Source organism: Chiloscyllium plagiosum, chromosome 12, assembly GCF_004010195.1.
Source record: "Chiloscyllium plagiosum isolate BGI_BamShark_2017 chromosome 12, ASM401019v2, whole genome shotgun sequence".
Classification (NCBI taxonomy): domain Eukaryota; kingdom Metazoa; phylum Chordata; class Chondrichthyes; order Orectolobiformes; family Hemiscylliidae; genus Chiloscyllium; species Chiloscyllium plagiosum.
Genome location: NC_057721.1, coordinates 19907531 through 19934623, shown reverse-complemented (window position 1 = coordinate 19934623; position 27093 = coordinate 19907531). Strand labels below are relative to the sequence as shown.

Genomic DNA, 27093 nt, shown 5'->3' with positions numbered 1-27093 from the left:
AGGTGTGAATCATAAGATTATGAGCTAATAAAGCTATTCAGGCATTATACACTGAAAAAATGCTTGTTTTTTTCTGTCAATACTGTGTGAACCACAACCTTGGGTTGTAACCTTTTGCTGTCAGCCTTGGCTCAGGGGGCACACCCATGTCTCTGAACCAAAAGGCTGTTGACTCATGCTCCACTCGAGAGAATTGAACATTGCAACTAAGCTGACATTCCATTGACAGGGTGCTATATTGTCAGAGATCCATCGTTTGGGTGTCCACGTCACTGCCTGACCTCAGTAGATCATAGAATCCTTACAGTGTGGAAGCAGGCCCTTCAGCCCAACATGTCCACACCGACCATCCAAAAATTAACACACCCAGACCCATTCCCCTACCTTATTACGCTACATTAACCCCCGACTAATGCACCTAACCTACACATCGGTGAACACTTGGGCAATTTAGCATGGCCAATTGGATTGTGGGAGGAAACCCACTTAGACATGGGGAGAATGTGATAAATCCACACAGACAGTCGACCGAGGCTGGAATCAAGCCTGGGTCCCTGGCATTGTGAAGCAGCAGCACTGACCACTGAGCCACTGTGCCATAGTGGATGCAAAATAGTGGCTGGCACTGATTGAAAATGAACATAGTCAGTTCCCCATGGCAGCCTGGCTAATATTAATCAACTAACATCACTAACACGATCATTCATCTAACTGCTGTGTGTAAACTGGCAGCTGTGCTTCCATACATTATAATCTTGGCTGTTCTTCAGATGAAAAGTGTTGAAGCTGCTATAAAATACTTTAGGACTTTTTAAGGTCATATGAGTGCATTTCTTCATAAGCCCTCTTTATATCAAAATGTGTACATGGTGTATTGGAGTTTAATCATGTTTTGTGAAAACTTCAGATTCTTGTGGTTTTAGGAATGTTCTAGGATTTTGTGCCAGATTGAATGACAATCAAATTCCAGCTGCATTGAAAAATAAAGTGTACCATTCTAAGGAAATGTCATATATAGCACTCATTGTGACATTCTTAAAGTTCCAGCAGTACCTTTCAATTTCATCGCCCTACTGCAATTGAATAGCGGCTTTGTCAATTTCAGATTATTTCAGCCTACAGTTAAACTTTGAAAGTGTTCTGTGTGAAAACTAGGATCCCAAAGAACTTTAATAGAGCCATCAATACATTGAAAATAAATTGATTCAATATTTCATAAAACAATGGAAAAGGAATCGACACAAGTTTAAGTATCCTGACATTGATGCTAACGTTCACTTATATTTGAAGGCTATTACACATATAGGTGTATATGCACATACTTTTTTGAAAATGCATATTTACATACAAGGAGGGCATCATCTTTTCTCGGCCGGTTACCACCTAGTTCGTAAGGAATTAAGGGCTACGAGGAGAATGCGAGTAAGTGGAATTGAAACGCCCATCAGCCATGATTAAATGGCAGAGTGGACCCGATGGGTCGAATGGCCTTGCTTCCACTCTTATGTCTTATGGTCTTTTAGTTTCAAGGTGAAGATGATAATCAGGAGATGCTTATGAGAATGGAAGGGCTCCCTAAGAAACAAAACCGGAAATTGCTGGAAACACTCATGTCTGGCAGATCTGCTGGGTTTTTCTAGCAATTTCTGTTTTTGTATCTGATTTCCAGCATCCACAGTTCTTTTGGTCTTTTTTTGTTCAGGACTCCCCCAAGAAACCTGTCATTGGTGCTTGCACCAGGACCTCATGACTGGAAAATATGCGCGCTGTTCCAGCGCAGCTGTAAGTTTAGAAAATTTCTCATCTATCCAATATGATTCAAAGCCTTGCGCCTCTCTATACCTTTGAGGAGAAAGTGAGGTCTGCAGATGCTGGAGATCAGAGCTGGAAATGTGTTGCTGGAAAAGCACAGCAGGTCAGGCAGCATCCTGACCTGCTGCGCTTTTCCAGCAACACATTTCCAGCCTCTCTATACCTGGCCCCCAACGCAAACACACACACAGAGTTCTGTTGGATTTCTATTTCCCTCTTTGGATAATATAGCCTATGCATATAAGCAGAAATATTTAATATTGAAACTACTGTAAATAACTTTGTGAGTTCAGTGGCATCAGGCATAACTGCAACTGAACTGAATATATCATGCTTAAGGGAATTGACTTATACATCTCTATCTATTAGAGTGAGGTCCAGTGGTTGATATTAAAGCTCCTTAATGATCTGCACAAGAACTCCACTTCAATCATTCCAAACATGAGGTGAAGATTGGTTCAACTCATTAAGCAATTTTGCTCCACTCAGCTCAGTAAGTCCACTTATCTTTGTGTGTGATGTAAAAATAATGAGCACACAGTAATCTGTGGCTCTATTTAACTGAAATGGAATAACATCACTCCATCTTCATTCTAACAAATCATTCAGTAACTGTACTCTTTGTTTTCTAAGCTTCTCTGTTTTTCAATTTTAATTATTTTCCAGCTTTTTGTGAAAAGTGACTACCCTCTCCTCGTAATGAAAATATCAAAGTGCCGCATTTTGGTGTATATTCACACATACATTTTATGAAGTTGTACAAAGTAATCGCAAGAATTTATTGTCCTCATTCTTTGGCATGATTGTTCATAAAGCTCATATCTAGAAAGGTGATTGTCTAGATTTATAGCAGGTCTCACAAATTAAGATGTATAATCACATGACATCAGATTAATCAATAATTTTTCCATGCTAGTACCTCCATTCAAACATCCAACTACAATCGGAAAAAAAGGACTAAAGCCTTCATTTGTGCAATTGATCTTATTTGTCTGCTACTTCAACAAACCAATCCTATGGTCAAACAGTATTTTGTATATTGATAATGTCTTTGATTCTCCTGCCTTACTTGAAGTTCTTGATTCATTACTCTGGGTTCAATCTATCTCTGCCATTAAACACATCATTCAATGAGATCATATGTACACCTTCTCTCAAGTGTACCTTTCCCCATAGTTTATCCTCTTAACATTTGGAATCATACTTCCCTGTCCCAAAGCCATGGGCACTTACCATTCTTGTAGCCATTCCAGTACAGCTACTACAATGGCATCTACCTGACAATGTTGAAAATTGTACAGTTGTCCTGTACATGAAAGGCAGGACAAATCCAACATGGAGCAGAAAGTGAGGACTGCGAGTGCTAGAGATCAAAGTTGAGAGTGTGGTGCTGGAAAAGCACAGCAGGTCAGGCAGCATCCAAGATGCAGGAGCAGGTTCTCCTGCTCCTCAGATGTTGCCTGACCTGCTGAACTTTTCCAAATCCAACATTACCAATTGCTGCCCTATCAGTCTACTTTCAATCATCAATAAAGTGATGGAGTGTGTCATCAAGACAGAATCTAATCATCACCCCTTGACATTCAATGGCATTATAATTGCTGAATCTCCAATTCTCAACATCTTGGGGGCTTATCATTGTCCAGAAATTGTACTAGACTAATCATATAAATACTGTGGCTACTGAAACAGGTCAGGTGCTGGGAATCCTGTTACAAATAATTCACCTCTTCTGCCTCCCAAAACCTGTCTACCATTTACGAGACATAAATGGAGTGTGATGGAATTCTCACTACTTCCATGGATGAGTGCAACTAAAGAAGCTTAACCACCACCAAAGACAAAGCAGCTGGCTTGATTTCATCACAACCTCTACCATTCATTCCATTCATCACTGATGCTCAGTAGCAACAGTGTGCACCATCTATAAGATGCACTGCAGAAATTCATTAAGGCTACTTAGACATCACCTTCCAAACCCACGACCACTGCCATCTAAAAGGTGTGCTCAAAATAACGTGCTTATTATTTTAACATCACCACCTCCCCCTGTGAATTCTCTGTCATGCACATACCATCATGATTTGAAACAGTGCATCATAATCCTGGAACTCCCTCCCACCAAATGAACTGTAGTAGTTCAAGAAGGCAGTTCACCACAACCTTCTCAACTGGAGATGGGCAATAAATGCCAGCAAAGCCAACATGGAGAGAAATTTGTAACAGTCAGCTGGTCTGATAATGCCAACTTTATGCTGCCACCTAAAGACAAAATTACTTTCAATGACTCTACAGTCACACTCTTTCAAAGTTTCTGTGCACTAAATCTATCATTGGATATGAATACTGTTTCCTCCCATCACATAATGCCAGCATGTGCTGACTTGTGAACAATAAACTTTCATTCCTATTTGTTGTGTCTATTTAGATAAAGGATCAGTTTTGTTCTAGAAAGCCTGTACTCTCTGTGATTCCACTGAAGCCAATGGAAGGGGTAAATCTGAGTGGGATTGGTGGTGTTTGTGAGAGAGGGGCTACTGTAGAGTTTACAAAGGATATCTGATCTGCTGCTGTCTGTTTTATGCCATTTTCTCATCAAATGTCAAATATATTTTGCTCATTATTCCTTTTTGTTCATGTGTACAATATTGGATGAAATCCTTGTCAATTGTGATCTGTATAGTTATTGCCACCAGGTGTCAGCAATTTCCTTACCTGCAAATTGACGTCCTCTCACAAACACACTGCCATTTCTGCTTAGTTTACCCTTTGAATCATTTCCTGATCGTCCCAGGTTAAATATGGATTTCCATTTCTTTGTCTTTGCAGGAAGTTTTCTCCTGGAGAAGAGACAGGCTCCTTACAGTTCAACTGCACGCTTAATAACATACCAAATGGATATTACAGATTAAAACTTAGTGCTTAAATATACAATCTCAATTCAATGTTGAGTTCTAGATTGCCTGAACAAACTAAACCATTGGTGGGATGTATTTGTTCTATACCCACACCACACAGCTCAACCAAGATCAAGGTCAGGACGATGTAGTGATTTCAAGCATTTGATTTTTTTGCTGTATACTTTACTGCCATTTCCTTGTACTATCATTTATTAGCTCTATCATTCCCTCGTACTAACACTTTCTTGTGTGATCATTTTCCAGACCACTTCCCCAGTACTAAGATATCTCTTGCTAACATTCCCCAGTACCATTACTAGCCCTACTGACATCAAACTATAGGATCACTCCTCAAGGCAACAAAATCCTATTCCATCTGCCAGAACTATTGTGGCCTTAGAGCTCAGCTATCCCTTGAACTGGTGTACCATTCATTCCTTCTTTTTTTATCTTTAAAAGTATTAAAGGACAATTAATAAATAAATTGGTAGGGGAATATGTGTCAATGTAAATGGCACTCCGTACTGTTTTTTACAGAATAAGGGCTGAATTGTGGAAGTCAATCACCAAAACATAAGGGGAAACTCCAGAATGCCATATCAAAATAAAATACAATTTTATGCAGGCTCATGCAAATCATATTATGCCTACAAATTGCAAACATCACAAGTGTTATAAAAAAACATTCTTCCACCTCACCACAAACAGTCCCTTGTGGCATAATGATCAAGTTCAATGGGTGACTCTTTTTTTTTCCCACAGCAAGGTTCCTGAGGCCAATTATAGAGCTCCTCCCTGCACCTCGGCTGAAGTCAGTTAGCTCAGCAGAAGTTAAGGGTTCAACTATGCAGCCCACTTTAAAACTGGACAAAACAGATTTAATTAAGCAACATCATTCACTATAACAGCTTCAGCTGGCAGCTAATCAAGGACTATTGCCTCTGTTGTCATTACTTTGCTGTTGAGAAATGTGCATTTTCAAGATACATCTACTTGATTTTCCTCAGTTTTAGGTGAATGTGGAACAGAACTACATTGTCATCAGATTAGGTAGGCACCAAAACCAACTGCTGGTTAGTATGTTAAACCAATGACTGGTACAGCTAGAAAGCAGGCTGTAAGTTTTCCACTAAGTGACTGCTAGTCTACTTGTACTGTCATACATTTCCATTTTTCTCTTTCCCTAGCAACTCTCCAGCTCCCTTTAAAAGATATAAAGGATTTCTTTATCAATGACCAGTTACAGTGATTTCTACATGCTAATTACCTTCCAGAAATTCTGTTTCCAGAGATACATAAGAAAAGGCATTATGAATCAAATGTACCTCTCTAATGTGTGCTAGTCTGGTGCTGTAATGTTACTAAAGAGTATGTGTTGTGACGTTTACAGCCGAGGGTATCCTCTACAACATCCCTGTGTTTAAAAGGAAAAGAATAGAAAGTGTCTGTAATTGCTGGAAGCAAGTGACCAGTCAAAAGCTATGGTAAAACAGGAAATTGAATAAGTTCTTCCAGCCAATCTGCTGAAACAAAAGTTTCCAAATCAACTGTCAGAGTCATTGCCACCAGTATCACCAAACATACTGGTTACAATGTTCCACCATCCATTCCATACAGACAAACCAAAGACTGATTCATTTATCTATCTTACTGTTGTATTTTATTCCTAATCTGTGTGCATATATGTTGTGTTTTATTTTTCTTCAAGTCTTGTGAACAAATGAAATGACTTTTTTTTGTGTAACTCAATGAGGCCTGGTTAAATTGGCTTCTTTTATACATAAATCCATTGGAATTGGGAATGATTGTCATGGGGGAAAGGATTGCTTGCTTGAAGTCAACTTTGTTGTGACTAAAAGAGGGACAGGATTGAATAAAGAAGGGCGGTCATTTCCTCTCTCGGGGTCATAACCAAATGGTAACCCTTGCCTAGACTCTAGTTGGATTACAATTCTCCTTTAACATGTTGCTTAAAACCTCCCTCTTTGACAAATGTTTGTTTGATTTGGCTTCAGAGGAGGAATACTGGTCATTTCTCCCCATTGACCCACTGAAACTGAGATGTCACTTTCTCTGAAATCAGTGCAGACTTGAATCCAACAAATTCCTGCTTTGTGTGATTAGTTCTGACAGCATTAAGTTCAAAGTAATTAAATGGTAACAGATTTAAATAAAATGATGCTTCAGAACTCACATTTTAGAAAAAAAACTCAGGAACCGTTGAAAGTGATGGAGAACTTCTAGTGGGTGGTTAATGTTAGAAGGTGCGGAATGTGAGGGGGCAGAAGTTAGATTTCTGTCCATAGAGCCACATGAAAGGGACGGGGTTTGAGAAGTGTGCTTACCTGGGATCTGGCAGATCAATGACAGTGTGATAAATAGTCCCAGCAGCAGGACCAGTGTCCATTGGAGCACAGTGCGATTTATCAAGACGAGCAGGATGGTCGGGTCTCAGAGTCCTGGCCTGGGCTTCCTCTAAGCTTAAAAGCTTCATCGAGGGTGGAACAATAGGGAGTGATTTGCATTTCACAACAGGATTGTGTGCTGTGGAGATAAATCGTATCAATCAAGGGAATGCTATTTATGAAGGTGCATATTTCTTTTATTTGCCACTCTATCACATCCAATGTGTGAAATCACCAATATTTCAAATTTAGATGACAACTCCTACAACTCCTTTAAAAAAAAGGATCCTGATGCTGTGTTTACCCAGTTGGTAATAGTATAGGCAGTGCCATCTTTATTCTAGGCAGCTGCCTATGTGGGTATACATAGCTATGTTTGTGCATAAGCATGGTCAGTGTGCCACTTAACAATGGCATTGATGATGAATGCAGCTTACTAGAAATTTAACCTGAACCAACCTTCAATGTTTGCATTTCTGATTGTTATTCAGGGGTGTGTCAGTAATTTAAATGTTGCGGCTTCAAGTTTTACCACAGTTTTAAATGTAAGTGCTACAAAACCCTGGGAAGTACAAAGAATCAGAGAGACCTCGGTCAGCATGTCCATAGATGCTTGAAGGTGACAGGACAGGGAGTTGAGGTGGTTAGGAAGGCATATGGAATACTTGCCTTAATTAGTCAAGATAGTGAATACAAAAGCAAGAAAGTTATAATGGAGCTGTGTATCATGTTAGTCAGGCCACAGCAGGAGTACAGTATGCGGATCTAGTCACTATGCTGTGAGAAAGATGTTATTGCACTAGGAAGAGTGCAGAAGAGATTCACCAGGATGTTGCCTAGACTGGAATGATTCAGTTATGAAGAGAGACCAGTTAGGTTAGGGTTGTTTTCCTTACAACAGGAAAATTTGCAGGGGTATCTGATTGAGGTGTATAACCTTCCGAGGAGAACAGACAGGGAGAATCCTATCTTACCTATCTCTTTACTAGAAGGGTCAGTAACCAGGGGGCGCAGTTTTAAGTTAAGGTGCAGGACATTAGGAGGGCATTGTGAGTATGTGGAATTCACTGTTTAAAAGGATAGTAAGATGGGAACTCTGAAACATTTAATAACTATTTAACTGAACACTTGAAACACCATAGCATACAAGACTACAGGCCAAGTGCTAGGAAATGAGATTAAATCAGATGGATTTTGGGTGAGTAGTATGGGTTAAGTTTGAACTGTAGCTCTTGTTTGTAACAATACAGGAAGAGCACCTGGGTAAATGCATTTTCTGAGTAATAAGCTGGTAAAAGTGTCTGTATAGAATATTTCACAGCCAACACTTTATGCTCACAAAGGATTGCAGTGGTTCAAGAAGGCAGTTCACCACCATCTTCTGCAGGGCAAATAGATAACAGACTGTTCTCACAGAGTATGAGCATCCTACTCACATTTAATTCTGGTGGTTGAGATCGGAAATACGTGGTTGTTGCATTTCCCACACCTACCTTCAGTTTCCTGCCCAGGTTGGACTGTGTTGCTAATGAAGAGTTGATTGACATGATTCAGGATGAATTCAATAACAATAGATTGGACTCGAACCTCCAGAAATGCAGCATCGTTGTTATATCCAGACCCTTCTATTTCTTTTGATCTGTGCGAGAGAAAAGCACCAGAATTGTAAATATCATATCAAAGAGTTGATTGGTATGTAGTACTACATTTTACAACAGAACCTATAATAGCCGAAACCAAACTGATAATTTTGACCCGGAATTTCCCATGGGATCTTTGCATTCCACGAACATCTATTTCTGTATGGTTTGAATTTTGAGTGTGTTTATGTGCTATCTTAGGTGCATTGCAATAGAGACAATGTAGGAGTGTAGATTTCATAGCACTTGAAGCCAGCATTCCTTAAGGAATGTGAACTCCTTCAAATCTACCTCCACTGTCATCAAGACCCTAAGCTCATTAATCCTCCTCTAGCATTCACAATTCTCTACCTCTATCTCATCCTTTAAGATGCATTTCTTTTTTACCAAGCTTTTGGTTATATGATGTGTCTTAGTGGGAGGGAGTGGCAGGAGACTTATTATGCACTCAGATTGGTGTTGTTCACAGGGTCTCTAATATAACAACACCTCTGAGTTAAAACTTCCTCTCAAGCTCCCCAGTAGGTATCTGCTAGGCATAATCTTTTCTTCATTCATGGGGCATCAATACTACTGGCTGGGCCACCATTTTTTGCCCACTCCTAATTACCTTAAGAAGGTGGTATTGAGCTGCAGTCTTAAACAACTGCAGTCCACGTCGAGTAGAAACACCACAGTATTGTTAAAATGGGAGGTCCAGGATTGAGCCAGGAACAGTGAAAGAATGATGATATATTTCCAAGTCAGAATAACATGGTTTGGAAGACAACTATTGTACTGAAGAGTCCTCTAGTTTTCTGGCCCTCCTTGTTGCTTGGTCTCTTGCAGAGATCAGTAGTACCATGGTCAAATCATCCATGTCTTCAGGCTGGCTGGGAAGATGGGAATTGTGGCTTGATTTCCATGGAGTTTTCTGAATCCTCGATCCCTCCATATCAAAGTCTCTAGACTGTGCAGTAGCCCACAATGAATTCTTCTATCAGATGTCTGACCTTCTCTGGGACAGAGAGGTAAATGAGGCTGGCAACGCCCACTCTATTGCAATTTTAGCACTTGCATTTGAACATATACGCAGAACATAGAGTCCACAGTTTGGGGGATCTGCGGAAACTCCTTGGGCAGTGTCCTGGGGCAGACACTAAATCTAAAGAGTCTCCATCCTTATGTCTGCTATTATCTGTCACAAGGAACTGAACGAAGAGACAAGTCTGCCCGATTTAGTGAAGCATGTGAGAACATGACAGCTGAACACTCTGTTATCACTGGTGATAGTTGAGGCTGGAGGGGCTGCACATTCAGGCACGGCTGAGGAAACATTGCCATCCCCCACCCCTACCAATGGGTTTCCTATTACTGAATATAGAAACCACAATTGCTTCTGCTCTGATGGGCCACATGTAATTCTTTCCTACCGAGCCCACACACCAAGTCTTAACTTCGCAGTGCTGTCTGAGTGGGGCCTCAGGATTGAGAGGTTTGAGTTAGTGCATGTCAGACCACACATTGGTCTTTCCTGTTTATAAACAGTGTCATAACATTGGCCCAACAGTTTACTCTAAAATGGGGAGAATCATCAAGCACTTGAATTAGTCACTCAAATAACTTTGGGTCATTTGCATCTGGTCCCAGTGAAAAAGCATCTGACGAGAGTTTGGCCGCCTGGAGATGATCTCATTTTCATGTTTGCTTTGGACCCACTGGGTGGTGAGTTTAATATAATGCTGAAATGATTTCAGTAAGAATGCGCTGCCTTTTCCAGGTCAGATTTCATTTTTCTTCATTCAGTGCTGAGGCCATGGTAACTAATCTCTGACAGCTAGCACAGATAATTTGAGTCGAAGAGTGTGATGCTGGAAAAGCACAGCTGGTCAGGTAGTATCCGAGGAGCAGAAAAATCAACATTTTGAGCATAAGCTCTTCATCAGGAATAAGGGGGTGGCCCAAGGGGGCTGAGAGATAAATGGGAGGGGGATGGGGAAAGTAGCTGAGAATGCGATAAGTAGATGAAGTTGGAGGTGAAGGTGATAGGTTGGAGAGGAGGGTGGATTGGATAAGTGGGAAGGAAGATGGACCAGTAGGATGGTTCAAGAGGGCAGTGCTGAATTGGAAGGTTGGATCTGGGATAAGGTGAGGGGGAGGGAAATGGGGAAACTGGTGAAATTGACTTTGATCCCGTGTGGTTGGAGGGTCACAAGGCGGAAGATGAAGCATTTTCCTCCAGGAGTCGGGTGGTAAAGGTTTGAGAAGGATAATTGACTCTCCACACTGAAGACAAACACAAATAGAGTGATCACTGTAATTAATTCCATCTGCAACTGTGACCCTGAGTTTCCAGTACCTGTCATTTTAACTTGCCATCCTTCATTACTCTTAGTTCTGAATCCTGATATAGCCATTCATATCTCCTCAGATGCATAACCTATTTCTTTTCCTAATTACCTGGCACCAACATCCCATTTGTGATTTAACCTCTCCTGCCTTCTTGCCTCCCAAAATAGACCTTCCACCTCTCTCTTGCCTTGTCTCTACATTTGAGCAAAAACTACTGTCGCTAACTCCTCTTCCAGTGCATATTAAAGGTCATCTTCTGAAATGTAAACTCTGTTTCTCTCTCCACAGATGCTGCCTGACCTGCTGAGTATTTTCAGCATTTTCTGATTTTATTCAGATTTCCAGCAACTGTAGTATTTTGCAGTTGTAGTCATGCAACAGAAGGAGTTTTACAAAACTCAGAGATTGTTGTCTTTGTCATAATGACTGAAGCTAGATTTATGCTTAATATTCATGACCAGAATGTGAGTTTTGCAGCTACAGTGGTGGGATTTCAATGTTAGCCTGGGTCTCTGCATTATTAGCTAAGTAACATTACTATGTTGCCACCATCTCTTATTAATGTGATATCTGGGTACATCAGAAAAAATTGATTCTATTTTCACAGTTGGGTGAGAGGAACTGCTGCTTTATTTGTTACAACTGGAAGCTTTAAATGAGACTTTAATGAGCTGCTGGTCTCCAGCACTGAAGAGAATGAAATTTCTTACACGTAGAATGATCATAGAATCCCTACAGTGTGGAAACAGACCACTTGGCCCAACAATTCCACTCTGACCCTCCAAAGAGTAACCCACCCAGAACCATTCCCCTACCCTATTACTCGATACTTCCTCTGACGAATGCACCTAACCTACACACCCCTGAACACTATGGGCAATTTAGCATGGCCAATCCACTTAACCTGCACATCTTTGGACTGTGGGAGGAAACCAGAGCACCCGAAGGAAACCCATACAGACACTGGCAGAATGTGAAAACTCCACACAGACTGAGCATGGAATTGAACCCAGGTCCCTGGCACTGTGAAGCAGCAGTGCTAACCACTGAGCTACTATGCCATTCATGTCTTTTCATTTTGGGAAGAAAATAATTGCTGCATGTTTCTGAATCTGATGTTGTAGGCCTGTTTTGTATGTGTGTGTCTGCAGTTTGTGCATGAATCACAAAAAACTAGCATCCAAGGTCAGCAGGAAAATGGGAAGGAACATAGACTGCTTCCCTTTATTTCAAAGAGAATAAAATATTAAAATAGGGAGGTCTTGCTAAGATTATACCAATCAGACCACAGCAGGAGTGCTTTGAAAGATTTTGGGCCCTCAGCTAAGATATACTGGCATTGGAGAGCAGTAGGCTGATTCCAGGTAGGGAGAGATTCTCTTAAGAGGAGAGGGTAAGTGGGTTAGGCTTCTCTCCATTGGAATTTAGAAGGATAGGCAGAGATCTTATTAAAATATATGCAATTCTAGGGGTCTTGATGGCATAGATGAAGAGACTTGTATCCCCTTATGGGAAACCAGAGGGCTTAATCTTAGAGTAAGGGTCATCAATTTACGACAGAAATTAGAAGGAATTTCCGCTTTCTGAGGATTATCAGATCAGCCATGATCTCACTGAATGTTGCAGCAAACTTGATGGGCTGAATGGCCTACTTCTGCTCTTACGACTTACAGTCTTAAAATTGCCGGGATGGAGGAGGTTACAGAGAGAGGGATGGACAAAGCTGCAGTTGGATATGAACATATTCTGTAACTTAATTTGTAGCATTTCTGGACATGGAGACAATGTGGGTCAATAAGCACAGAGGTGATGACTGACCAGGACTCTGTGAATTAGAATTCAGGCAAATAAATTTTGTCTGTCTTCATCTTTACAGAAAGTAGGAGATGGTTTAACTAAGGTGGCTACAGTCATCTCAAAGTTGGTAATCAGCTATTACGTTGATATTAATCCACATGCTAAATTGTGGTTAGTGCATTAATTATTTTTTCACCTGCTAAATTTTATATTCTTCACAACTATGCGCTGTGTTCTAAGTAGACTGAGCTAAATTTGGCTAGGTGAAGCAGTCGATGCCTAAATGCAACACCATCTGGACAATATCCACTGCACAAGTGAAAGGCAGCAACCATTTCCAATGAGCGTGAACCTAATCATTGTCCTTTGATATTCAACGGTATAACCATCACTGAATCCACCATTATTGATAACCTGGACTTAAAGTTGAAAACAAAATGAAGTGGACCGGCCATTAAAGTACTGTGGCTACAAGAGTGGATCAGAGGCATGGAATCTTGCAGCTCCAAAGTAACTTAATGCTTGACTCTCCAAAGTCTGTCCACCATCTACAAGACTCAAGTCAAGAGGGTGATGGAATACTCCTCATTTGCCTGGATGGGTGTAGCTTCAATAACATCAAGAATCTCAACACTATCCAGAGTAAAGCACTTAATGTGTGTGGCACAACATGCTAAAACATCGATTCACTCCACAGCTAACACTCAGTTGCAGCGGTTTGCACCATCTACAAGGGACACTGCAGAAATTCACCAATCCTCCATAGAAAACAGCTTCCAAGTCCATGACTGGGCAACTTTTTCACACAGAGGGTGGCGCGTATATGAAATGAGCTGCCAGAGGAAGTGGTAGAGGCTGGTACAATTGGATGACATTTGGATGGGTACATGAATAGGAAGGGTTTGGAGGGATATGGGCTGGGTGCTGGTAGGTGGGATTAGATTAGGTTGGGATATCTGGTAGGCATATAAAAGTTGGACCAAAGAGTCTGTTTCCGGGCTGTAGTCTCCATGACTCTATGACTGCTTCTATTTAAAATGCCAAGCGCAGCAGATGCATGGGAACACAAGCACCTGAAAGTCCATTCCACGTCACTCAACATTCAGACTTGGAAATAAATCTCCCCATCGCCAACACATCCCCCCCCACCCCCATTCCTTCCATGTCGCTAGGGAAAAATTCCAGCACTCTTTCCCTAATGGCATTGTGGGATACCTGTGCCAAATGGACTATAGCGGTTCAAGAAGACAGCTCATCACCACCTTCTCACGGGCAAATGGGATTGGGCAAGAAATTATGGCCCTGTTAGCGATACCACATCCCAAGAGTGAATAAAATAAGGTGCTAACCTTAATAAATTGGGAGCCCAGACAAGGGCCAGATTCCTGGAGTGCATGTTTGTCATCGTGCTGAAGGAAGCAATATGTGTCAAATGTTTGATCAGGTATTCCAGAGTTCTACATGAGGAAGATGGGAAAGCAAAATAAAAATAAGAATGAGATTATCACTATTTTATGAACAAAATCTACCCAATATTGAATGTTAAAAAAGAAGAATAAATACAAAAATATTCAGCTTTTGCATTGACAAGAATATATGTATTTTTCCAAAAAAATGTTCATAACCATCATAATAAATATACTGGTATTACAATGCATAGGTGCAAAGGATTTAATGCAACCAGACCAGACATCACTCAAGTTCAAACCATGCTTTCCCAGGAACAATCTGTCCAACATACACTGTTGGGGAAAGCAGCTTGTAAAATAATCCTCTGATATTCTCTTACATTTCAAATTGCCAATTAAAAAAGGTAGCTCACCACCACCTTCTCACGGGCAACTGGGGATGGGCAAGAAATGATAGCCCAGTTAGCGATGCCCGCATTCAAAGAGTGAATAAAATAAAGTGCTAACCTTAATAAATTGGGAGCCCAGACAAGGACCAGACTGAGCTGGGTTCTGTGTTTCAAAGCTCTGCTATATCTTGGAGTTGGAATATTATAACATACAAAATAAACGTTAAACAAGATATCATTCTTTTGCCCTCCTTTCTTCTAACTGTGTTTTACACCAGCATTCCCCCAAGGAGTCCTTTCACCTAGGAATGATTCTGGTGCTGAGATTTTAGTTCCCTGTTAGCTACCTAAAACAGACTTAGCGCATTGAAAATGTAGTTACATGCAGTTTCAAATGATGGACAGGGTATTGTTTAGCACAGCAAGAGAAGTTGGAGAGCCTGCTTTATTACCTGTAATGTGCAGGAGGTAGCTCTTTGATGACATTTTGTATTCTGATCAGCTGCTCCTCCTCTGACCGAGCAGAGACTGCCTCCTGTCGGTGAAGACAACAGAATTTGGTGAAACTTTTTGCAGTAAAATTACACCAGGCTTCTCTCAGACTGTTGCAGGCTGGAGGTTGTTAATTGGTTGCCGAGCGGAGAAAGTTACTGAAAACAGTATTTTATGTTTTAGGGTGCCAAGTTGGCCAGTGGTTATGCAAAGGACATCAGTGGGACAATCAACTGTGATCACCACTGGGCCAGTTCCTTACTCCAGGTTCTATTCATTAAAATGTCACAATGTGCCAGGGTAGGATTGACGCCCATGTCCCCTCACCTAGCATTCTGGACTGCTTGTCCAGTGACATTATCGCTACACCTCCACCTCCCTCATTTCTGTTTGCTCATATGTGTGTGCTTGTACCAATGTATACATATGTTCTTCAAATGGTATAAATGAACATGTATATGAATATGTCTGTACATGCAGTGACTGCATATGTGTTTACATATGTAAACAAGCTAGTTAGTAAGGCTTCAACTTCAAATAAATTCCTCTGTCTCCTCCTCTTTCTTATTTCAATTATAGAATGTGGTGAAAGCTCCATATGGATTACCTTGTAAGGTACCAGTCTGAAGTCAGCAAAAGCCAAAAAGAAAACATAAGTGGAAAGCAAAAACATATACAGAAGTCTAGACATCCAAAGCAATAACTAGCCAATGGTAGGGTATGTCCACGTTCTCCCACCCTTTGGGAAGAGAAAGCCCCTTTAAGAGACCAGTGAGCACAGATTATATATTTAGAATTTACTGCACCAGATTTTATTGGTATGGCTTGTGCTGCAGGCCTCACATGCACCAGATGATGAAATGTAGGCTCCAACATGTGGAATGGGACTAACTATTGTTTTGCATGCCTGGAGACAGCCTTGCTAATTCAACCCAAATCACATCTCCTAAATCAGACACATGAATGTAGGAATTTTTGACCTTTGTCAATGGAATAGTGCCTCCAGGAACATTACTGTTATGTGAGCATGTGTATGACCAGGGGCCTGCACTATTCCTATTACTGATGGGATCAAGGGAAAGGCTAAGGAACAATGACTAACAACATTCCCACATCAAAGTAAAAGCCTTTAGTTTGCAATAAATAGCTTCTGTTCAGAAAAAAGTCAGTAAGTCAAATGGAAGTGAGAAATAAAGTTTTCATATTTGCTAAGGGCCTTACCTTAGAATGTAATTCTTAACTTTAGCAAAGAGAGATAGCAGTGGGATGCCATTCTGTGGGGAATTATTGACAGAGACCTAAATCTCCAGTTAGTTCTGTGTCATCAGATGCTGGTCTATCACTCCTCCACTTGACTGTCTTTGCTCACAGGGAGCTTAACACTTTTGTGAGGCCAACATGTGACGATATCCCACAGTCAGTAAGTGTGATACTCAGTGTGGTACTGAGCCCCGCAGGCTGATATTAGCATGAACAAGTAGCATGACCATGACTTAACATCAGCAGGTTAGGGAAGTAAAGCAAGTCAGCTTTGAATGTTATTTAGCGAAGCCACCTTACCCATGTGCCCCAACCATCTGCTATGTTGAATATGATCATGGTAGTTGCCCTTCTCAACTTTACAGAAATTGACTACCCTTTCAACACTCAGTGTCCAGGAAGAACAGCCACGTCCCTAAGCTGCTGGAGGATTAACATTTACCTGTGGGACAGAACCCAGCACAAATCACTGGGATGTGGAGACAACCAAAGACAGAAGAGGATGTATACTCACTGTGAATTTTTTGTAGAGCTCATACGTGAGAAGGGGGTTAGGCAGCTCACGGAAGTACAGTTTGCAGAGGGAGCCCACACAGTGGATGTCTTGTAGATATACTTCCTTAGTCAGGTCAGGACGTTGCTCTGTTCCGAACTCCTGCCTGCAAGAGCAGGCACAAGGACATTATCATTTGAAGTCTTTATGTTAAGATTTCAATAATACGATGATGAAATGATTATCTGGAGTACTGTTTCAGTGAAAAACATGGAAATTATTTCCAGTCTGATCTGGACTACAGTTACAGAGGGTTACATTACTTTCAATTGATTAGAGAAACTGTAATGCTGCAATGAATTACAAATCCATAGCGGAAATCACTGTCAAGTTTCATTAGGACCAAACAGCTCATATTTCTTTGGCTCTCATCATGAAAAGGAAACATCCCCAAACACTGTCCATGTCTGAGGGGAGCAGAAGTGGATACTGAGGACCAAGGAAACTTTGTTGAATGAAATAACCTGGTGATAGCACACAAGTTGGGCAAATGACATTGAACTCTCATTGACAATGATGAATTAAGCACGTGGGGCTAAATGGCCTACTCCTGTTCCTGTGCTCTTCAAAGGAGAACAAAAGGTTGAAGAGGAACGAAACAAACTACAGAGTCAGAGGAAAGTGCTTTAAGGAGGCTATTGAAAGCAGAGTACATGGCACACGGAAGGATGTAAGAATGACTATGAGGAACTGAAGCAGCATCCTGTGTCAGGGTAGCAAGGTGTGTGTGTAGCTAAAGATGACAACTGGGCAAAGGTGGGAAAAGGCTATCAAGGAATTTTAAAATTGAGTGAGAGATTCTTATTATCAATCTCCTGGGGCGCAGAAAGCACAGGAAAGTACTGGAGTTCAGCAAGGGCTGTGTTTCTCAAGAGAGAAGACGAAGAGAGAAGCATCCTGCTTTCATACAGAATGGAGATGGGAAGACCCACATGAGAAGCTTTGGAGAAGTCCATCCTCAATTTGTTACAAGCTTGGATTATGTCTCGGGAAGAGGTAGAGATGACTGTACTAATAAATTTGAGATGACAGAAGTGGTCTTGATTAGGCATTAGACAGGGCATAGGAAGGACATTTCAGGGTCGAACAAAATGTAAAGCCATTATACCTGTGAGCAAAGACCAAGGAGATGGCATGGAAGGTTAGTGAAGTCAAGGTAAATACCTGATAGATACCAATAAGGTAAAAAGGCTTTGGTTTGTCAACGTTGTGTTGGAGAAATTTTTGACTCAATTTAATTTTAATGTTAAATAGGCAACTGGAAAGGCGAACAACAATGGTGGAATTGATAATGAGAGTGATGAGTTAGCTTCTAGGTGATGTCTTTAAATAATGGAAGTTTCAAGCTGATAGCAAGTTTGAGAAAGGGTGAGCATCAATAAGCTAAAAGAGTACTTTCCCTCAATGTATTTACTTATGTTTAATTTATGATAAAAAAGACCACCAGTCATACATTGTCTCTGGCCTGATTCAGAAAGGGACATGCATTTCTAAAACTATGATTGGGCCTGATTTTAACTCATTAAATGCTCACCTACTTGCACAGAATTAACATTGGTTCTTTGTACTTGTAAAGTGTTTTCATTGGTTGATTGTTGTAAGATGTTAATAGAAAGTAATTCTTCAGTATGAACTTTTACAGGTGTTGGTGTATGTTACTCACTCACGTCTTGAGCCAACTGACTTTAAACAAGGCTTCCCCACAGCAATAGTACATTGGCACTGAGTGTGGCATATGTCCCTCAGAGGGGAAGTCTTACCCTGAGAGCTATTGCCCAATCAGGAACTTAGGTGGAGTGAAGATGTATCTGATCCCTGTTTCTAACAGAATTACATTTTGGGTTTGCATGTCCTTGGCGATATTCCTGACCCATTGCCAATTGAAGGCCTTACATTACCCATTCTGGTACAGAAAGACCTTCTTCAGCTCATCACTGAAGTTGGGATGAAGTTGGTGCATGAGGCAACGAGAGTGCAGGTTACTTGGTTGATGAAGGGGAATGCAGAATGTCAATCAAAGACCCTCGGTCTCTCATCAAGGGCACAGACATAGGGCACAGAGTGGCTGGCGACCCATGCTGTCTCTGACCATCCTGGCACCCATCACCTCTCCGTTGCCCCCAATCCTCAGACATCGCCAATCAAACTCCAACTGCTGTTGGTCTGGATTCTTGGATACTGGGGTTGTTTGAAGCAGCCATGACTTCTACACAGCACAATCGAGTGCATATGCTGCTTGCTACTGATTGACTGGCAGTTCCTGTCAGGATGGCCTATCACCCTGATGGCCTAATTCTCCATGAAGGTGGCCTCAGACCTGCCTTGTTGTCAGAGGATCAGGCAGACCCTCATCACAAGTTGCGCTGTGGGTCTCTTACCAGCTTTGCAGCTGGGAGGTGTGTCCCAGACCATTACTGGAAGATATTTGCTTGTTAACCTTGTTACTCTTACCAGATGCTGCCTGCCCTGCAAAGTATTTTGAACACTTCTCATCTTGTTCTTGTTAGGTGTATAAGAATAGGAGTACTTTTTTCTTTTAAACAAACTACATTTTTTCTGTATCTGCAAAACCTTAAATTATGAAGCAATCTGATTGCACAAGTTCGGATGTGGGTGTTGCCTTTCGACAATCGTATCTTTCAAAATAACTTCGTAAAAGTCTTTCTCGAGCTCCAGTTCTGTGTGCTACCTGTCAATTGCTGACAGGCTGCAGTGAGGCATAAATGATGACACCTTTTAGGTCACTGTTTTTGATTAGATTAGATTCCCTACAGTGTGGAATCGATAATATCCATAATTTGCATTTCTATAGCACTGTTTTCGCACAGTAAAATTTTCCAAGGGATTCCACATTAGTTCAATCCAACAAAGTGCAATGCCAAGCCAGTAAAGGAGATTTTAGGGCGGGTGATGATGAGCTGGATCGTGGAGGGAGGTTTTAAGGAGCATTGTGCTAGAGCAGGGAGAATTAGTGAGGAAAGAAATATTTGGGGAGGAAATCATGGTGGCACAAAGAAACACAGCCAAATGGGATAAGCTAGAAAAGGGGCACTGTAAAGATGGGCAGGTGTTCACTAACCCTCTGTTTTTCATGAAAACCAACATTTTGGCACAGCCATTTTCATGTTAATGACAGTAGGAATAAGTGACAAGCCAATGTGTGTTGACATTATGTATGCCATCAGGTTGTGTGCCTTGAAATCAATGTAAGAAAGATTTGCCAGATAATTCTTTTCATAAAGTTAGAAAGCTACCTTGGTATCTTTTTAAACCTGAGTCGCCGTTCCACTTTTATAAAATTACTATTTAGTGAATGGCTGATGAGTAGAATCCTGGCTAGGAACAATGGAAGCACTCATAAAGGAAGTGGAAAATTGTAGTGCTGTGGATTTAGGACAAGCTTGTGGACAAGCTGTTCAAAGCTCTGTTCAAAAGCCTCATCTAAAATAGAGAGCATGTGTTCTGCTGCTTTACTTTCCTATATTTTCTATTGGTCCCCTCCAAAGACCAATACCTAACAATAATAGAAATCTGAAATGGCTGTACTTTACAGGACATTTCAATATAAATTGCATATATATGATTCAAATGTTAACAGAAAGTTTATTGTTTGTATTTTGAAAATCGAAGTTGTTGTGATGCAGAATTCACCACGTCAACATGTGGTGGAAGCAGATTCAACTGAAACTTACAAAATCAGAATGGTTAAATAACCATGGACTCAGGGGTTCCACTCTTAGAACCCAAGCACTCTGAGAACTTTAAATAGCATCTTCCTTTACCTTCCTGTTGTACTTGATATGCTCACCCTGCCTTGTTAAACCTGATACCTGTGATTATACTTTTCTGGTGGTAAGTAATACAATTCCTTTTTCTTTCAAACAATAACAGCTTGGAATTGAATCTTCCATTTTGATCTAATTAACTACGTTCTATTGAGATGTGATAGCCTGTGTACTAAAATTAAATAAAAATATTTGTTGTTATTGATAAATATAGGCTAAAAGGAGGGGAGCCAATATCACTCCTCACCTCTTCATAGCAATGATCACAATCTACCCAAAGTTATACAGACAGTGATAGAACCATGCTTGAATGTAGCTGTCACATCAATTTCTTTACTTCAAAAAATGGAAACAGGCCACTTGGCCCAACAAGTCCACACCAACCTTCTGAAGAGTATCCCACCCAGACTCATTCCCCTACCCTACATTTCCCCAGACTAATGCATTTAACCTACACAATCGTGGACACTATGGACAATTCACCTAACCTGAACATCTTTGGACTGTGGAAGGAAACCCATGCAAACACGAGGAGAATGTGCAAACTCCACACAGACAGTCACCCGAGGCTGGAATCCCTGGTACTATGAGGCAGCAGTGCTAACCACTGAGCCACCGTGCCACCCTATTGAGATGTGTACCCATTCTATTGTAAATCTAACAGGCTCAACGTGAGTGGATGGATCTGTTCATTTGTAAAGGCCCAGACAAAAACTCAGTCAAATGTTAAATGTCAGGAGAAAAACATTGGTGGCAGTAGTTCTAATCCATATGTAGCACTGCTATTTTTGATTCAGTCTATTTAAGTGAAATGGGAAAGGGGACAGGCTGAGAGCTGTTTAGAAATTATTGACACATCTCCGGAAGTGGGCATTACAGAATTTCTGTACCTAACAATGAGGAGGCTAAGTTTTCTGATTCCAAGTGGAGTCATGCATAAACCGAAGGGGAAAGAGTAAAAGATAAGTAAAAATGATGGTGTCCACTTTATAGTTCATCATGAAATACTATAGCCTGATTTACATTGATGTTTACTAAAGTGAGTGATGCCAGTGCTGTGACTGGAAAAGGTAAGTGGCCATGAAATAATGAAGTTGTCAGCTTGTACTTCTGACAACTGGAAAGCTGTATAGTGAAACATTAGCATAGTAAAGTGGAAAATCTTGAGATACATTAGACAGAGAAACTGCTGGATAAGTGCTTTGCGAATTTCTTTAATTTTTAAAAACTTATTTGTGGGAGGAGGGCATCACTGGATGGACCAGCTATTATTGTCCATCCTTAATTGTCCTTGTGAAGGTCATGGTGAGCTATGTTCTTAAACCACTGCAGTCCATTTGTGTAGGCACACCTACATTGGGGTTAAGGAAGGGACTTCCAGGATTTTGGCTCAGCAACGCAGAAGGAATGTTGATACATTTCCAAGTCAGGCTGGTGGGTTCAAGGAGAACTTGGAGTGGTGGCATTCCCATGCATTTGCTGCCATTGCCCTGCTAGATAATAATGGCTGTGGGGATGGGAGGTGTTGTCTAAATATTATGAATTTTTACAGTGTTTCTTGTAGATAGTACATGCTGCTGCTGAGCATCAGTAGTGGATGGAATAAATTTTGTGGACATGGTTCCAATCAAATGGGCTGCTATGTCTTGGATGGTGTCAAGCTCCTTGAATGTTGTTGGATCTGAATTTATCTGGCCACCTTTTGAATTATGTCTTGTAGATAGTGAACATTTACATATTATAAAGATAAAAAGTGTAGCCCAATATGAGATCAACAGCTAATTGTTTAAATATTTCTGATGACATTCATTCATTATTTACAGAACAGCTCAGCCATCTGTTTGGACATTGTAAAGTTTCGACAGATATCAGATCTTTTAGAAACCTTCAAACTGGTGGGTTCTGTAATTCAAGGTTTGTTTGCATATCTGTCTAGGGAAATATTAACTTGTTTATTTTGACAGATTTATGAACTTTTAAAAATAATCATATCTTATGTTTATTCAAAGGATGTTCGCTTATTTTGACAGACTTATAAACTTGGCAAACACTTCCAAATGTTATGATAAGCCAGAGACATTACGTTTATAAATGGGAAAACCAAGTGATTGGCTTTAGGGGTGGGGAGGGTGTTAAAGATGACTAAAAATCATAGAGGGTTTTGTATTAAGGGTTGATAGTCAATAAAGAAGGATGAGGAGGGTAAATGGAGGGGGCAGGGTGAAGGAAAGGTTTTGGATGAAGGTGAGGGAGTGAAGACATTGAGATGGGATGGGGGTAGTGGATATCTTTAGTCCAGGTGGGATCTTCGTGTACAAGCATAACAGAAAGTTTCATATCTAATATTTGTCTAATGTTAACAGAACTAAAGGACCACAGTCCAATAGATCTCTATCATTTAGAAGAGTACTTCTGCTTTTCCCTTCTGCAATTTATTTCCTGAGCCCTTAGCTCTCAACTGCTCTGAACTCTGAACTGTTGCTGTGTGCAATTTCTTCACTTGTAAGAACTTTGAACCCCTAGCTGGTGTGAACTCTGATCTCTGACTTTTCTGGGGATGATGTGTTTTTGTCTCTTTGCCTCAGTAAAGGCTCTACATCTTGTAAACTAGATATCAATAAATGGAAAATTAGGTAGAACCTTTTCATCAGAAGCAAGACATATCATCTGTCAAAGAGCCTAGTTTAGTTTTAGTTTATCATTGGCACCAGGAAAGAAAATATATCAAATTTATAATTTTTTGCCTTAGCTCTGTTGTGGCTGCCCATCAATTTTACCAACAGTAAACATCCTTATGCCAGAGACATGAATTCAGACATTCTACCCTCCTATTTCACCAGCTGCTGTCACGGGAGTGGGACAGACAGTGAATAGTAATTTGATGCTTTATTGCTAGTTTTTAGCTTGATGATGTATTAGCAGCAATCTCCACTCACGAGGCAACACTGTAATTGCTTCACTAATTGTGTCACTGTGCTTTCTTCAAATGACAGCCTGACAAAGATCTTCTCACAGATAATGACTGGTTTAAATTTGAGTTGGGCCAAGATTGGTGATCATTGGCATTTTGCTCTTTTAATTTTGCATGAGGTTTGGATGATGAAACAAATTAGTACATTGTGCCTATGTCTGAATCCAGCTGGGACTGTTGGGATAAAAGTCTCCACTAGGTTTTGGGTGTTGGGATTGTAGGTGAAATGCATTTGAGAAGTTATTGTCTAACATTTAGTGGTCATAGACCCACAGGTACCTACAGTTTTCCTAATATCTCTCAACACATGATTGCGCTAAGAAATGGTAAAATTTTCTAAACTTCTACCACCTGTTTGGTGATATCCAGTGACTGGGATTTGGAAATGTGGCAGAAAATTGTTTTGCTAGCTCTCCAGAAACTTCTGTCCTGTCCACAAGTTACACAGGAGCGATGGCGGATGTTGAATATATCTGCTAAAGTGAGATATGGGGAATTGGATTGATGATGGGCATCAAGAGCCTATTTCCAGTATTGAATGCTATGGTAACACTAAACTTCAGCCATAGTGTGTTTGGGACCAGCGATGGTAGGACAATGTTGGGAAGGGTTTTGCCTGGTTCATGCACTTTGGTTTGTCCTTTTCAGCACAAGGCTGTTGCTCACTCCATGTTTTGGTATGTACCCAAACTAGTAATGTTATCCCCACCAAGCCCCTCTACCCCAGCACAAGACCGCAGTCTTAAGACTGGAAGTATGGCAATTCTTTTCAATGAGCCTAACCACAAAGAATCTTCTGGAATCAGTGTTACAAAGAGGGTTGGGCATGAAGTCTGACTCCCCCACTAATTCAGTATTTTTCTGCATCACAAAATCTTTTCCTTGTCTGGTTGAAGTAGGGAGGGTGCTATTTTATGTCAACGAGTTAAAACAAGTTTGTCTCTTCTTCTGTTTAATTTAAGAAGAAATTACTCTTTAACTATCAACAGATTAAGGGTTGAGTGTTTAATGTTTCTGTTCAAGGGAGCTTTGTGGGGAGGTGGTGGTGTAGTGGTAATGTCACTGGATTAGTAATGCAAAGTTCCAGACTAAAGTTCTGGTTTGGATTTTGAATTCAGCAAACATCTGGAATTAAAAGCTAGCCAAATGTTGACTATGAAACCACTAGCGATTATCTCAAAAGTCCATCTATTTATGTTCTTTTATTCATGAGATGAAGGCATTGCTGGCTAGGCCGGCATTTATTGATCATCCCGAATTGCCCAGAGTCAACCACATTGCTGTGGGTCTGGAGTCACATATAGGCTAGACCAGGTAAGGATGCAGTTTCTTTTCCTCATGGACATTAGCGAACCAGTTGGGTTCTGTGATTAGTATTACTGAGAAAGAAATCTGACATCCTTACATTGGTCTGGTCTACATATAATTCCAGACCCACAGTAATGTGATTGAATTTGAAGTGCCTTCTGAAATGGCCTAGCAAGCTGCTCAGTTCAAGGATAACCACGAATGGGCAACAAGTGCTGCTCCAGCCAGCGATATCCACTTCCCATGAATAAATAAAAACACCCCTTATATTGCTCAGTGTAATTCCACCTCATTAATGTTTGATGGCATGAATCAACGAAGATGAGTACTTTCAGAGATCTCAGGCAGCTGGTGCAGACTAGATGGACTGAATGGCCTCTTTCTGTCTGTATGATTCTGTTATTTATTTTTGCAGATTTCCTCTCTATTTCATATGTCTGAAGATGATGATGTTGGCAGCTTCCAGTGGTAGTCTCTAGTTAGGTACAGCAAAACTGCAGAGTAAAGAAGTCTTTATTGTGAATCTCACTTCAGAGTTTTGATCTTCCCACTGCACCAGAATTCACATGAGCAGGGCCACTGGGTACTCAATAGCAAATGTCATTCCTGATAGAAAATTGCTGAACTGGTTGAAGGATTTGGGGAGTCATTTAACACCATCCTCCCAGATTTTTCTGCCCTAGCCACCCTGTTCCATACAGATCAGAGTGGGAAATCTATCCCTTATATTGAAACCTTTCTAAAGGTTATTTCTCCCAGACCAAGTGCATTCAAAATGAGCCATTTTGACAAGGCTTCCTTGAATTATCAAAAGAGTGAATTTACTTGTTACTCAATGTGAGAAGTAATAAAGCAACACACAAACACACAGATTAGAAATGAGAACTGAATTTAAAAAATACTAGTTGAAAGATACATCTTGTGAGGGCAAATTCTTTCTCTGAAAGCCAACTCATTTGATGTCTTTTTGTATGTAACATTTGGCTAGATGATTTTCAATTCTTTGTAGAAGTGATGAAATTTTATACAGTTCAATAGCTTGGAGCAAGTGTAGCTTGGCACGATAAAAATTACTCCTGGAAACCAAACGTTTCAGTGGTGTAAAATCCTCATGAACAAGGAACAACAAATTTTAAAATCCCCATTGAATGTTAATGAGGAGCTAAACACGCAATGTTGGCATTCAAACATCTGAGCATATGTGACACAAATGGCTTTATCTTCACAAACTTGCTACAACAATGAACATTCAAAAATGGAACAAAAAAGACTGATAATGTTCTCCCTGTGACCATGTGCATATGTGACCGGCAAGAGAGTTGATTTGATATTTGGGTGACTAACCAGTTCAGAGTTACCTTCCATGAAGAGGTATCCCCTCGAGATAGGGAGCTAGTACAGGGAGGATGGCTTGTGATAATGCTGAGAAAGGAAGAGTGTTGGAGGAGTGGAGTTGGAGAGACTTGGAGGGAGGGAGAGAGAATGTTGCAGAACAGGTTTTCTGATGCAGCTTGTCAAACCAAACTTCATAGGGGTTAATTCCAGCTGCTGAGGGCAGTGGGATCCTGATGGAGATTATGGGGACCCTGGGGTAGTATTGACTCACATTATTTTTGTTTGAGACTTGGCGGACCTATATGTGGTGTAGGTACTGCTAGAGGCTGCTCTCACATTTACAAACAAACATTAGTGAATTGCAGTTTAAAAGTCCCCTGTGATTGAGTCATAGAGATGTACAGCATGGAAACAGACCTTTCAGTCCAACATTAGTGAATGCAGTTTAAAAGTCCCCTGTGATTGAGTCATAGAGATGTACAGCATGGAAACAGACCTTTCAGTCCAATCCGTCCATGCCGACCAGATATCCCAACCCAATCTCGTCGCACCTGCCAGCACCTGGCCCATATCCCTCCAAATCCTTCCTATTCATATACCCATCCAAATGCCTCTTAAATGTTGCAATTGGACCAGCCTCCACCACATCCTCTGGCAGCTCATTCCATACATGTACCACCCTCTGCATGAAAAAGTTGCCCCTTAG

At 40.8% G+C, this 27093-nt stretch overlaps 1 protein-coding gene across 1 annotated transcript in view; it reads right to left on the bottom strand.

Moving 5' to 3' along the window:
- Nucleotides 1-27093, bottom strand: part of arhgap31 (Rho GTPase activating protein 31) — a 102861-nt gene that overhangs the window by 13412 nt on the left and 62356 nt on the right. The window contains exons 3-8 of the mRNA XM_043700660.1: nucleotides 16950-17094; nucleotides 15136-15218; nucleotides 14235-14342; nucleotides 8611-8756; nucleotides 7058-7256; nucleotides 4528-4652 (exon numbers count right to left, since the gene is read on the bottom strand). Of these exons, the coding sequence (XP_043556595.1) occupies nucleotides 4528-4652; nucleotides 7058-7256; nucleotides 8611-8756; nucleotides 14235-14342; nucleotides 15136-15218; nucleotides 16950-17094 (806 nt within the window). The remainder of the gene's footprint in view (nucleotides 1-4527; nucleotides 4653-7057; nucleotides 7257-8610; nucleotides 8757-14234; nucleotides 14343-15135; nucleotides 15219-16949; nucleotides 17095-27093) is intronic.